Source organism: Clupea harengus, unplaced genomic scaffold, assembly GCF_900700415.2.
Source record: "Clupea harengus unplaced genomic scaffold, Ch_v2.0.2, whole genome shotgun sequence".
NCBI lineage: Eukaryota > Metazoa > Chordata > Actinopteri > Clupeiformes > Clupeidae > Clupea > Clupea harengus.
Genome location: NW_024879951.1, coordinates 36,306 through 49,972, shown reverse-complemented (window position 1 = coordinate 49,972; position 13,667 = coordinate 36,306). Strand labels below are relative to the sequence as shown.

Sequence of the window (13,667 nt, the reverse complement as noted above, 5' to 3'; positions counted from 1 at the left end):
AAGTTAAAAAGTTTGAAGCTGTAGTTTGAAGCCAAGTGTTTTGTATGTATTTATATTTATAATATACTTTAAACAGTTAATATATTGTTCAATTTGAAGAAAAAAAATTGCCTTGGCAATAAAAAAAGCCTTTCTTAAATGTCGTCAATCGTCATTATTTTTTTTTATAAAAGTATCGGTTCCAGCACCGTTTAGGCACCGGTATCGTTTTAAAAGTATCGGTTATGTACCGGTATCGGATAAAAACCAAACGATACCCATCCCTACTTATGAGCCTGTAAGAATTTCAACTGATAGCTTGTATTGTATGGCACTTTGGATAACCATTGGTTCAAGTGACTAAAAATAAGGAGAAAACCTTTACTCCTGTGTGTCCACAGAGCAAGCAGAGCTGCTCGCTGTCGGACCGGGACACGGGAGAGGAGGACTCGGACCCTCTGGAGGACTCTGAGTTCTGGAGGCTTCAAAGGCGGCTGCAGGAGGAGGCCAGAGTGGCGCTGGCATTGGCCCGGCCCATGGCCCGCATGCAGGTGCAGGTGGAGAGACACATACAGCTGCATCGCAGGTCCCCAGTGGCCGACCTGGTTAGTGTCACCACCGCCACCGCCACTACCTCTCTACTCTAATTTGGACTCTCAACTGCTGGTGTGTGATTTGTAATTGTACTGCGCTTGAGTTTTATGTTTGTATTTTTAGATGATGTACATGTTCTGTCATGTCTTATCCTTATCCATCCAAAGAGATATTTTCTCAAGGTTTTTTTTTTTTTCAAATCAAAGGCCTTAATGTTAAGATCAGTTCACAAAAAAATGGACAGTGGTTGGTTTGACACTCCTGTAAAAGAGATGTTTGTTTCAGCTTTCAACAAACAAGCTGTCTTAATGGTGAATCTTTGCCACAAATTCCATCAGAAATTCAGATTGTACTCTTAAATAACGGGGGTAAAACTGGGTTTGGTCTAGCACGTTATCAGGTTTTACTGTGTTTCAAGAACACATTTTTAAGAAATAAAATTCCTGAAAATTGGCAGATTTTTTTGGTGGAGAATTCATAAACCTATTTGTATAAAAACCAAATGCCAAAGCAAGCTAACTATCACAAATTAGTAGATTATCTTTTGATTATTATCCTGTTTATTTGATACATTTACCATTTCAGGATTATCTTGCTGTGACTTTAAAGGTGGTGTAGAAATAGGCCATGATTGCTGTCTTGTTTGGCAAAGAGAGATGTGTGAAACTTGCAGGTAGAACTAACCTGTGGCTGTATTAGGCTTTGGTCAGAGACAATGTAAGGGGCCACAGAGGATTACGAACTTTACCACTGCTACTGAGAATGTGTGGGTGGGTGAGAGACAAAAACCAAGACTGAACAACTCAGTGATGAGACAAATATTTAGAAGAGATGATGCTGCAGTAAATGATGCTGTTCTTATTGGATTCGTTTTTTATTTAGCACAATTTTACTTTGATTGTTTTGTGGCATTTTGTTTGAAAATAAAAGCCTGGTATATCCATTGTATAATGTAGGGGCATTTGAGTGTCACAAAGATCATTGTAGAAAGGAATTAATTGGGGGAGACAGACAGAATGTATTTCTCATAATACTTTTTTACATTTTTAATTTTCTCATGTTTTTATCAACATTTATTGACTTAGCATGTGCATGCACTGGCAACTGTTAACCTTCAGACCCTCAAATCATCATTTGCCACTCAATATTCTCAATAGTATTTATCTCCCTTGCCTCAAGCCATGGGGATGCTGATTCCACTTAGATCAACTCAGAAATCAATGCATGTTGCCACAATACTGTGAATAAATCATTTGAAGCCCATTTTTAAAAAGCAGGATGTATACTCAGGGGAACACATTTTGACTTATTCATCTCAGTGCTTCTTTCTGTTGATTTCTGCGTGTGTGTGTGTATGTGAGTGTGCGCACGTGTGTGTGTGTGTGTGTGTGTGTGTGTGTGTGTGTGTGTGTGTGTGTGTGTGTGTGTGTGCGTGTGTGTGTTTGCACGCTGTAGCTTCCCCATCTGCCTCACATCAGTGAGAGTCTGATGAAGAGAAACCTGAGGCCTGGAGACCTGAGAGACATGAGCCTGGGACAGTTACAGGTCATCACCAACGACCTGCACTCACAGATTCAAAGTAAGCAGCTCATAATGAGGCAGAACCTCTCATTCCTTCATTTGCCTGCACATAACTAACTTACTGAAATAGTGTTTGAGGTTGATGGTGGTGCCAGGTATTCATAATTGTGGATGAAGACACTGCACTCTTCAGCACATTATCTCATTTAGATTGACGGCGTGGCCTCACGCTTCTGTGGCGTTGCAGGTCTGAATGAGGAGCTGGTGCAGCTGCTACTGCGGAGGGATGAGCTTCATGTGGAACAGGACGCCATGCTGGTGGACGTGGAAGATCTGACCAGGTACGAGGCATCATCTGAAGATCTGCACTGTAACACACCAGGCTGTTGCACTTAATACCGCAACGGGAACCACTAATTTGTCTCTTTCATCAGTATTAACAAGGTTCCTTAGAAAAAGAAGGAAAGGTTTTCCATATTGCTGGTGTATGTGGTTATCCACTGCCATGCTGGGTTCTCTGCCTTATTCATAAAAGGGTGAATCTCTGACATGGACAAAACACCAAAAGTTATTTTGACTGTGAAGGATAAGTCCTATTCATTTCATAATATATGTCATTCCAGTAAAAGAACGCTTTTGTTGGATATGTAAGTGGTCCTGTTCTGAAGTGTACTTCTTTCTGTTGACAGGCACGCTCAGCAGAGACACGTGACAGAGAAGGCCCTTTCCAAATGAAACAGTCCAGCCCCCATACTCCCTGTACACAACCCAGATCTGGGTGACTGGGTGGATGGGTAAACAGTATCGTCATGCTACATGTAGTGGCAGTTATCACTAAAGATGTCTATAGCTCAGTCCTTGCACATTTAAAACATAGTGTGACCGTATTCTATTTAATATGAGCACCATAAGCTTCCATGCATGTCTGCACTGTGGCTGATGTTGTGCTCCTCTGTGAAGGGCCGTAGGGCTTCAGTCTAATGTGTTGTGATGTTTAGGAGATACAGGTTGTTGATGAGTGTAGATGGGTGCGGTTGGTGAATTCAACTCGCAGTGAACAAAAGGGCTCCATCCCCATTCAGTATGCTGAAGTCTGTTGTCTATCTATTGTCAGACATGGTGACTTTAATTCTTTGCCTGGTATTCTGTATAATGGGAATAGGGCAAAGTGTTATGGGCAAAAGGGTGTTAAAATATACATGTCCAATGCCATTTAGAATGTCAATGTAAACAGTGTCAATATACAAACTTTCTGCCAGGTGGAGCAATATTGTTTGATATCCAGCACTTAGTAAATTGCCTAATTGCTTAAAGATATCCTTACAAACTGCAAGTATTGCTTTTAAATTCCTTATATTTATATTTATTTATTTTGTCATTGAGCGAGATACCATTAATTCATATTTCAGATTCAGCAAATAAAGGCTTTTTGTGCAAACTATACAGAGACTAATCTGTGCTCAACATCTTTTGTGTACCTCTACAGACATACAGTATATTTGAATACCAAAACAGTTGCTGTGTTTTGGGTGTTGCCTCCATTTCCTTCTCCCTCAGTTTGCCTCTCAGCTCACATCGATTTGTGGGTGTTTCCCCTTCAAGTGCTAGCCCTCAAACTGTTAGTGTGTTTTTACTTTTAGGGGAAACATTATCCAATGGTATTCTAATTACGCAGGCTATATATTTTCTGACTTCATTCCCCTGCGCACGAGCCACCGTGTGACAGGACGGACGTCCCTGGTTGAGATAGGTTATTATGAATCAGAGGAATACACCAGGTGGTCCTCCCCACCCCGCTAACCTTAGCGGATCTCCAACCGTGCGCCACAAATCGAAACATTAATTCCGTTTCAGTTCTCTTGTTTAGAAATATGTTCAGTTTAAATAATATCAGTAACCTCAAGGAATTAACATGGCAATGATACTGAGTAAGATGCTTTCACTTTTGCAACTCAAATGCAATAGCCTCAAGGGAAATCCCTACATCCAGCAATAAATATGTTGACGCCACAACAATCAAGTCAATCGTAATAGTACTGCAGAGCTTTGCGATAATGCGACAGATCATCAGCCAGCGTAAGTGTCTGCTTTGTTTTTGGAAATGCTCAGTTTGAAAACCTTTCACCTTCTTAACTGAACTTGCGTTTATTTTTATTCTAATTGGTTGAGAGGTCTTCTTTTGTTTTAAATATCATAAGGCCATATGTGAAAACCAATGTCACCATTTTAGGTCATTTTATTTCATTTCTAGGCATGATGTGGTTTCTCTTGCTCACACCCTCATTTTGGCACTTGAGTGTTGGTGGTCCTGTTGTAAACCCCGTCCAACCTGTAGATCTGAACGCCAACACTTGTGTGACTCTTGTATGCTCACTTTTTTCGAACATAACTGGAGTACTAGCAATGGTAAGACATCTAATTACGCAACATTTTTTAAATATGTAGTTTGGACATCGGACATCATACCGATTTTGCATAATGCGTAATTATTTTATCATTAAATAGGGCAATCTATTCAAGGGACTTAACTGCACCGGACAGAGCATGGAATTAAATGCCAGAACACCCCTGACTGTGTGTGCACCACAGGAAGCCTATTTGGTATAAATTGGGATACCGAGACAACTGAATTTGCATTTTGGGATATTGTATGTTATTGTTCTTCATCAACTATTTCTACTCATTCATAACTTCTATAACTTTTTAGAGCACCACCTGCTCCAGCCACATATTCACGTTTGATCGGGTAGGCCTAATTGTTCCGAACTTATTTGTTCTTGCTGCTGCATCTGGCAGTTATTGTCGGGCTGTTACTGTTGATGCCTCCATGTAGACTTGTTGTGCTTTTTTTTGAAGGAGGCATGTCTTCTGAATATTTTGGAGGATTTAAGCTTCTACCGAACAGCGTTGCAGTCGCATTCCGATTATGATCTAATTTTCGGCCCGACTGTGTTAAGAAGTATTGACCATCTCATGCAGGTGGGGGGACTAACAAATTAATGTAAGCACTTGTTTTGCTTTGTCTGCATTTCACAATAAGTCTAACATTATACTTCATCGATGGATTGTGATTTGCCCGAACAGGATTGTTTCTCCTCTCCTTTCGTCGCACACACTCAAAAGGTAAGAAGCATTAAAACAAGCTGTGGTAAATTGTCACCACTATGTTTACAATAGTAACGAATAAACATTTTGTATTCAGGTTTCGTTGCGTCCTGAGAACACTTTTGATGAGAGATTGCGGCTTTGTAAAACACTAAGGGGATTTCACACGCGCACTATCACCATCAACAGAATCATCCGATACATTCTGAACAAAGAATGACCTGTGAAATGTCATGTGAATTGATGACAGAATTGTTTTTCACCAAAGATCACACATCTGCTGTTGAGCATGTTACATGAACACGTGACAAATGCAATGACCATTTTAACATGAATATGATTATAGATAAAAAAAAAAAAAAGATCCATGTTATGGTAACACCAGAGCAGAATCATCTCACATGCCGAACATGGGCCTATGTATTTAACAAAGTATTCCCTAAGGTAGTCCTGTAGCCCGTTTTGTCTCTCGTGATTTATTTATTTATGTTTTTGGTGTTTTAAAGAGATTTTGGTATTTATTTATAATTTGTGAATTGTTTTTAGTTTTCTTTACAATAAAATGAATGGCATCTATCTGTCCTATCTATCTTTCATGCAGAAAGAACACAGAAAACATAAGCTGCAGTAATGGAAATGTATGATTTATCTTTTAAAGTGGTGGTTAAACAAAAAACTAAAACCAATCTCATGGGAAAAGATCTGTGCATAGCTTTCTCCTAGTGGAGAGAGCTATAGAGCAGGGAAGGAGGGCTGGTGGCAGGGCCGGCTCTAGCCCTTTGGTTGCCCTAGGCGAGATTGAGTTTTGCGCCCCCCCCCCCCCCCCCCCCCCCCCCACACACAATACTTAACTTTGCATAGCAGTTTTTTCACCCACTTATAATTATACTATTCTACATTGCAGTTCAACAATAAATGTTGCATGGACAACAAACACCAGAATAGTTTCAGAACATTTTCTTTTTTATTAGTTTAAATAATTTATTACACACTCAAAGTTAAGATTAAGTTAACTCCATAAACTGTGCAAAACACTCTTAAGCACCTGTAAGGACATTTAAGCAAATTATGACCCTCTATACCCTAACTATACCCTCTACAAACAAAAGTGCTTTAATGGATACTGTACGTACCTCTACAAAATATCTCAAATACCTCACTACAATTCTTCCAGTCATTTAGGCCACTCATAATGAGGTGGTCATTTTTCTGTGAAAAGAGCTTGCAGCAGAAGCAATACAGAGTATTGTTTTTCCTTGAATATACAAGCCAGCTTCTCTTGATTTTCTCCCCATTTACTAATTTCCTGTAGAAGTGGTTGAGGTGGCAGCTTCTCCCATCATCTCTTTTTGGAAATGTAAAGTCTGGACTGGTCTGGTATGGTCCTCTGCAAACTAACTCTGTCCTTACCGGATCACAGAGGGCTGGCCAGTCAGCAGGATCTATAGGTTCTCCCTGGATAGCAGGAATTGTGGAGGGTGAGGTGTCTGCAGGCGGCAGTGTAGTTTCACTGGTGCCCAGAGTGCTTGATGTGGTCCTGGATGTCCCTTCACCTTCACCTGTATTCAAGCATATTGTATAGCCAGACAAGCAGTGTTTAATATAATAAGTGAAATGATCATGAATGTGGTTGAACTTCTTTAAGAAAACAAGCTATTGTATTTAATACATGCTAACATGTTTCTATTGTACTTTAAAGTATGGATGTGGCTTGAATAAATACTATTAAATAGACTCACCTGATGCAGGCTGTGTGTTCCTGGCCTGTGTGTTACTGGCCCCTTGAGTACTACTGGATGTCCCTTCTCCTGCAGCTGTATTTAAACACAGCGTTCATCCATGCTGTTCGTTACACAGTTGCATTTGGTCATTTCTATCATCCTACCACATAGTTGCATTGTACAAATACATTTTATCTGACCATGTAACTTGTAGTAGATATATTACAATTACTGCCACAAGGCTAAATAATACTAGGCTACTGATTACAATTAGTAGTATTAATGTGATGTGATTATTAAAGTAATAATTGCTAATAATAATAACAATAACAAAAACAGCAACAGTAGTACTAGTTGTGTGGGCTACTTACAAAGTTCAGAGGGAGGCGAATCAGGCATACTTTCTACAGCGGCCTCTGCAAAAATTGCCTGAGTGCATTTGGCCAATTTAAAACAGAAATAAACAAAATGTTTAGTATATTCCTGGGGAGGAACTGTACAGAAGGGTGAACACCACCACTATCCCCAAAATGGTTACTGTGTGTGCACCTGCTAGTTGTGAACAGTCACTAAACAGAACTTATGCCATTTATAATTAATGTAGACAGCAACTGTACTTTTCATAACTAGCATACGTTATCCAGATACTGGTCTTTTGACATTTACATCCATGTAGGTTATCAGTGAAGTTACGTTTGCTAGTAATAGCCTACGTAGCAAATTAGCAAAGTAACAGTCGCTAGCTAGCTATAGCTAGCCTAAGTGACAGCAATGAAACGTCCAATATTAGGTGATGCACAATACTACATGTATTTCGTTTGACACCTTAATGGCTGAGATGAGAAGACTTACCTCTATACTTGGCTTTCTTTTCCTCTTCTGCCTTTCTTCGTTTTCGTCCCTGTGCTCCAGATGGTATTGACCGCTTCATTTTTGCGAATGTCACGTAGCTGACACGCTCACGGCTCACCCCACCCTGGCAATGTGCAGGAGCCCTCACATAACTAACATAACTTAACGCAACCGCCCCCCCTATCGACAATAACCATCAATTCAATCTAAAAATCAGGTTGAAGTAAACGTAGGGCTGAAGGGGCGCCCTCGGATGATCATGATTAATAAACATGTTTTTATTTGCTTGTTATTCTAACTATGATTAATGGGAAGTAGGTCCAAGGGCGACACTAGAGGGCGCCCCCAACCCATTTGTCGCCCTAGGCAGTCGCCTAGTTCGCCTATAGCAATCGCCGGCCCTGGCTGGTGGCTTATGTGTCGACACGTCTTCTGGATGACGGGGTGATAGGATGCAATTTGAGAACAGATGTTATCAGTACATAAACTGTAGAAAAAATATTTTCTACAGTTTCTTTAGTTATTGAGGTAAAGAGACACGGGTCCATCTCTGCAGTCAGACACATAACAGTTTGAGCCTGTTGGTGGCGAAAACAAGCAGTTTACTTGGGGGCAGTTGTTTGCCCCCTGGAATTACTTTGTATAGCCGTTTAGCGGTTGCCTGTCATGGTGTTTTAAGTCAATACTGGACCGATTTCGATCATTAATTGTCCTCAATAAGTTTGTCATTTTTTAAAGTAAAAAATAGGGCCCATTTTGAAAAATCCCGAAGTTTCCCTTTCCAGTAGCCTAAAAGTGTTTTTTTAAGGAGGAGGCTGTTAACCAATCTGGGTAGAAAAACGGTGTTACGTAGCCAATAACAAATGAGATAAACAATTATTATGTTAATGAGGTGGTTCTTCATGCGTTTTGGGTTGATACGATGATGCAAAGATGACTACTGTTATTATTATTCATTGCCTGATAGTAGGCCTATGACATTGGCCCAGCACCTGTAGAGCTGTTAATAAATCAAAGTATCCCCGTTTGCTGAGATGTTTTTCAACTTTTGGAAAACCCTGAAAGAAGTGGATGATAAATCTGTAAACCAAATTAAACGAAAGTACCAAAGTACTCAACTACGAACAAAGAGGAATCACGAGCTAGGCTGTCCGATACCACATTCCACGATGCATTGAAGATGAAATGCAGGTAAAAGCGGATTTCCATGAAACCGGTGTCCTTTTGGATCGAGTGGATTTGTGGTTGGGTTCAGATCTTCTGGAGAGACTGAATACGCTATTGCAGTACACCTTCATGATTGTGGAACTGCGTTCTCTGTGAGTGGACTAAAAAAAAATATATATATATCTATCTATATATCTCGGTGAGGTACTGCATCTAAAACAAACATAATATTTTAGGCAAATTGTTTTGACTAAACGCGTCTTGCATAATCCATATCAAGCTTGTAAAAGTGGTATTGTCATATGGGATGTTTAAGGTTCCCACATCTTGCTTGTACAGTAATGGCACCTTGCCTCCTTAGCTCACTGATGACCTGTTGGTATACAAGAACGTTCTCAACTATTTGCCTACTCCTACCTCGGACGGCAATTTGCGATCAAACCGCTTTGCCATCCCAATGCAATGTGAATACTCCAGGTGAGTTGACCAGCTATAAGGGGACTCTGGTGTAAAATGTACACTCTTTAGAAATAGAAAAAGCATTGGAATTGAATTCAGTAATCTTTGCCTCCCTGTGTTATACAGGCAGTTGAGTTTGGAAAGTGAGGCTATTGAACCTACCTGGGTCCCCTATTTGTCAACCGTGAAGGCTGAGGATTTTCTGCAGTTGAGCCTGAGGTTGATGACGAGTAAACTGGTTGATTGGTTGCACCATCTCCTTAACCATCTAATTTATCTGTTCAACTATTGCTCTTTACACATATTTTTGTTTCCCACATCCTTTTCTTATTGCAAAAGATGATTGGCAGTATGAGAGAACGTCAAGTGTTTATTTCCTTGGACATGTTGTTCATTTGGAGGCATCAGTTTCCCAGGTTTATCATATGCCCCTGCGTATCTATGTGGATACCTGTGTGGCTACCCCTATGCCAGATCCAGAGAGCGACCCTAAATACACCTTCATTGAATATCACAGGTGAGCTCTAAACTGGTGACTTGCTATTGCAGAGACATGGTGGTAGAGCTTTAACTGATTGCAGAAGCTTTAAAAACATTTCAACCTTTTGCAGCTGCCTGGTTGATGGCAGGCTCGCAGGTTCTGGCTCCCAGTTTTTACCACGGCTTCAAGATGACGACAAACTTCATTTTACACTTGACACCTTTCTGTTTTACCAGCACCTATAGCAACCTGGTATGGTGCCCTAACTGTTTTGGCTGTTATAGTTCTTGACCTTTTCTTTTCATATCGGAGGTTTACAGACATCTCTCGCCACAGATCTACATCACATGTCATCTAAAATCTACAAGCGCCTAGAGACAATTGTATTGTTATGGCGCTATATAAATAAAATTGAATTGAATTGAATTGAATTGAATTAAAAGCAACCCCTGCTGTGCATCCTGGGGACCCCCAAAACCGTGCCTGTAGTTTCACTGAGGAAGGGTAAGTGCAGGGTTGATTAGGATGTGTCCTGTGTGTTGAACTCTAAGCAGGATGGGCCTCTTCTACCAAAGAGTTTAAGTGTTTGTGTTGTAGCTGGAGGTCAGTTGATGGCAACGATCAGGTGTGTGGCAGCTGTGATGTATCCCAGCGGATGGAGGAACCAGTCATCACACCTGCTCGTGTAACACCAGCTACAACCATCACCTTCACCACTCAACCAACCCTGGCATCAAAAAATCAGGAAGACTGAATCGGTTTTCTACTTTCGTGTTCAGCCTCGCAAAGGAGTTGCGTTACTCAGCGGCTCCTCTAACAAGCCATCTATATCCACAGGAATGTTCAAAAGGGGGAATAACCCGAAAGGTTTGTGTCTGGCTGTCTGATTTTGTCTGATTTTCCTGAATTGTATTATTGCTGCATATATATTCCTGCTGTATTTTTCTGCATATTGATGACTAGTGATTTCATTTTTTTTATTTATTATTCCTCCCCCTCTCAGGATGGCATAAGACCACAACTTTGGGCCCCATCATGATCCACCCATAGGACGTTTCTGCACTGGTACTGCCCACCCCCACTCCAGTCAGTGGTTCAGGAAATGACACCATCCCATCCAGTTAGACCTGCCATCCGCTAATGAAACTGTTCTTGACTCTGAACTGTTTCAAGAGATAAATTGGTATGAACTATGTGTGTAGTAATTTAACATTTTAGAGAACTACTGGTATGTGTACTCTCTCTTTACTTGGTTAATGAGACAACCCTATTTTGGGCAGTCATGTGTTGAGCATTTTTGGCATTCTTCATAAATTGTCCAATTTCAAGCTATGCTTTTTCATTAATTTTATTTTAATTAATGACTTGTAGGCTTGTATATTACAGCTCCAGAATACATTTTTTTTAGAAAAACACCTGTTACATTTGACTTCAGATAGAGCACAGGGCCAAAGGGCTAAGACAATGTTTACAACATCTAGTATTTGTCTGCTGTGACTCAGAACTGTACAACTTAGTCCTTAGTCTGAATATCATTCTATTTGATGTAAATACACTACTGTGGTAATAGGGGCCAACTCTGGCCTCCATTAAATCTCTCAGAATGGGGAAAAAGAGTTGGTAAGTGCTGCAGGACATCCTAAACACCAACCATGCAGTATTGCAGGATGGTCTCTAAACTGCACTGTATTGGAACAAAAGTTTGGTTTGAATTATTTCGAGTCTTGAGATGAACACACATAAGTACGTTTGTTGACCTGCTACCAATGTAAATTATAATCATACATACATGCGTACATCCTGGGTACAGTTTTGAGTGCCACAATAACCACTAAGCTATGACTTAAATGGTTTGATCGACTTGGAGCTCAAATATTTAACTGTGTTCTTCATGGTGTCCGCCGATGAAAGTTTCACAAGATGCGCCATTTTTCGGAATCCCTCTTCCAATCCGGCTCCGGTAGAACTTGAGCAATACTGAACATACCAGTCTCGGTCGCTGCAAATCTTAACCATATTGAACTTCTCAGTGATCTCTCCTACTGTCATAGATCCAGGAATATCCTGTTTATTGGCAAAAATCACAACAGGAAGTCCCCTTAGCTGTTCACTTCTAAGAATGTGCTCAAACTCCTTGCGTGCCTCATTCAAGCGCTCCCTATCAGAGCAATCAACAACAAAGATTAATCCCGCGGTGTCCTGGTAGAATTTTTTCCAGTGAGGCCTCATAGTTTTTTGTCCGCCAATGTCCCACACCGTTAAGGCCAATTTTCTCCTATTTTTCTTTGTATCAATCATTTCCACGTTGAATCCAATGGTAGGCACTGTAGAAAATGGTTGATCGTACTTTAATTTGTAGAGGGTGGTAGATTTCCCCGCCGAGTCTAGACCTAAAAGCAAGACTCGAGCTTCAAGAATTCTGGAACTTTTCTGACCCATTTTTGACAGCAGAGACTCTTTCTCGATAACACTGAAGCTGTGTTCCTACTCAGCCTTCGAGTGTGTTTACTCAGTGTGTGGTCTTTTTCTACTTGGTGAGTTATGATTTAGCTCACTTAAAAGTCACTGATAAGGTAGGCCTATGGGGTCAAAGTACAACTGAAAAGTGATAACATCTCAACTCAAATTGAAGACATAAATTGGGTGGGTCTGCAAAGGACAAAGCCTAATACTTTTACAGCATGAGATACTTTCCCATATATATTCATAATAGGCGCTCTTACAAATGTGTTTGTTCTGTTTCATCCTTATTTGTTTTGCCCTGTAGCATACTTTTATGTTTTTTCCCATTAGCATTGATTATAAAACACACAAGTGAATTTAGTAGCAAACTGGGATGTAAAGTTAAATGTTAAAAGTAACTGAAATGTTGTAAAAATGGATATAAAAATACAAGAAATAAGGATGAACAAAAGAACGAAAAAAAAAAAAAAAAACTATAAAAACAGTGCGTGCGTGTGTGCGCGCGCCCAATTCACACGTGCGTGAGTGATTAGGTAGATGGGTGGAGGCATTTCGAAGATATGCAGTACGTATATGCGGTTTAGTTAATCATTATGGTAACCATTACAGTGTAGTCAGATTCTTTACTTTACTTTATGTCTAGACCATTGCTGTTCGTTTGATTATTTTATTAGTCCATGGGTCCACAGGCAGTGTTGTGCACGTTCACACCTCTCATGAACTAGTTCAAAGTTCAGTTCATACAAGTAAACATGAATCGTTCACGTTCATAGTTCACCATTTAAATTCTGAACTAGTTCATAGTTCAGTTAATTTTTTTAAATTTTTTTTATTATTGCAGATTTTTCAGGAGGACATCATTTTTACTGTCAGAAACTTTATCAGACAGTGTGTAAAAATCCCGCACATAATAATAAGGTGGATCGGATGTAGGCCTACTCGCTGAGTCTGCGTCTCTGTTTTCGCTTTCACTTGCCATTTTTATATTGACACCCAGAGCTGTTGCCTTGGAATACGTTGCTTGTTTGGTATACATGTGTGTGCGATGATTCATCGGTAATGTAGGGCGAAGTCGAGTTAGTTGGTTTAGGTATCGCAGAAATTATACGGACTGTTATAGAGGGGGTTCGGGAAATGTGTAATCACTGAGAGTCATCCGATTAGAATGGAAAAGAATGGAGACTTGGATATTCAGTTTGATTCTTCACTCTTTGTATTGCATTAACAACAATGAATGGGATAAATTGTAGGTGGGTGTATGTTTGTATGTGTGTGTGTGTGTGTGTGTGAGTGAGTGAAAGTAAAGTACAAACAGAAAATATACA

At 40.2% G+C, this 13,667-nt stretch overlaps 3 protein-coding genes across 3 annotated transcripts; 2 read left to right on the top strand and 1 right to left on the bottom strand.

Moving 5' to 3' along the window:
* Positions 1-336: 336 nt before the first annotated feature.
* On the top strand, positions 337-3,543 carry LOC122130896 (schwannomin-interacting protein 1-like; the record flags this gene model as incomplete). Its single annotated transcript, XM_042705738.1, has 4 exons — positions 337-584; positions 2,029-2,152; positions 2,342-2,435; positions 2,784-3,543. Coding segments are annotated over 4 exons (512 nt in total), but the record flags the coding sequence as incomplete, so codon positions are not given.
* A 5,414-nt stretch (positions 3,544-8,957) lies between these two features.
* Positions 8,958-11,105, top strand: LOC122130895 (zona pellucida sperm-binding protein 3-like). The gene is made up of 6 exons (XM_042705737.1): positions 8,958-8,963; positions 9,301-9,416; positions 9,525-9,636; positions 9,948-10,123; positions 10,323-10,333; positions 10,431-11,105. Exons 1-6 carry the CDS (start codon positions 8,958-8,960, stop codon positions 10,631-10,633), a joined length of 624 nt encoding a protein of 207 aa, XP_042561671.1. The 3' UTR covers positions 10,634-11,105.
* A 106-nt stretch (positions 11,106-11,211) lies between these two features.
* On the bottom strand, positions 11,212-12,805 carry arl14 (ADP-ribosylation factor-like 14). Its single transcript, XM_042705736.1, has one exon. It carries the CDS (start codon positions 12,316-12,318, stop codon positions 11,716-11,718), a length of 603 nt encoding a protein of 200 aa, XP_042561670.1. The 5' UTR covers positions 12,319-12,805; the 3' UTR covers positions 11,212-11,715.
* Between the last annotated feature and the right edge of the window lie 862 nt (positions 12,806-13,667).

Bases quoted from the DNA above. Each gene is read 5' to 3' on its own strand.
- LOC122130895 (XM_042705737.1), top strand. The intron at 9,417-9,524 runs GTGAGTTGACCA...TGTGTTATACAG, and splicing joins ATGCAATGTGAATACTCCAG to GCAGTTGAGTTTGGAAAGTG. The intron at 9,637-9,947 runs GTTGATTGGTTG...TTGCTATTGCAG, and splicing joins GGTTGATGACGAGTAAACTG to AGACATGGTGGTAGAGCTTT.
- arl14 (XM_042705736.1), bottom strand. From the start codon at position 12,318: ATGGGTCAGAAAAGTTCCAGAATTCTTGAAGCTCGAGTCTTGCTTTTA.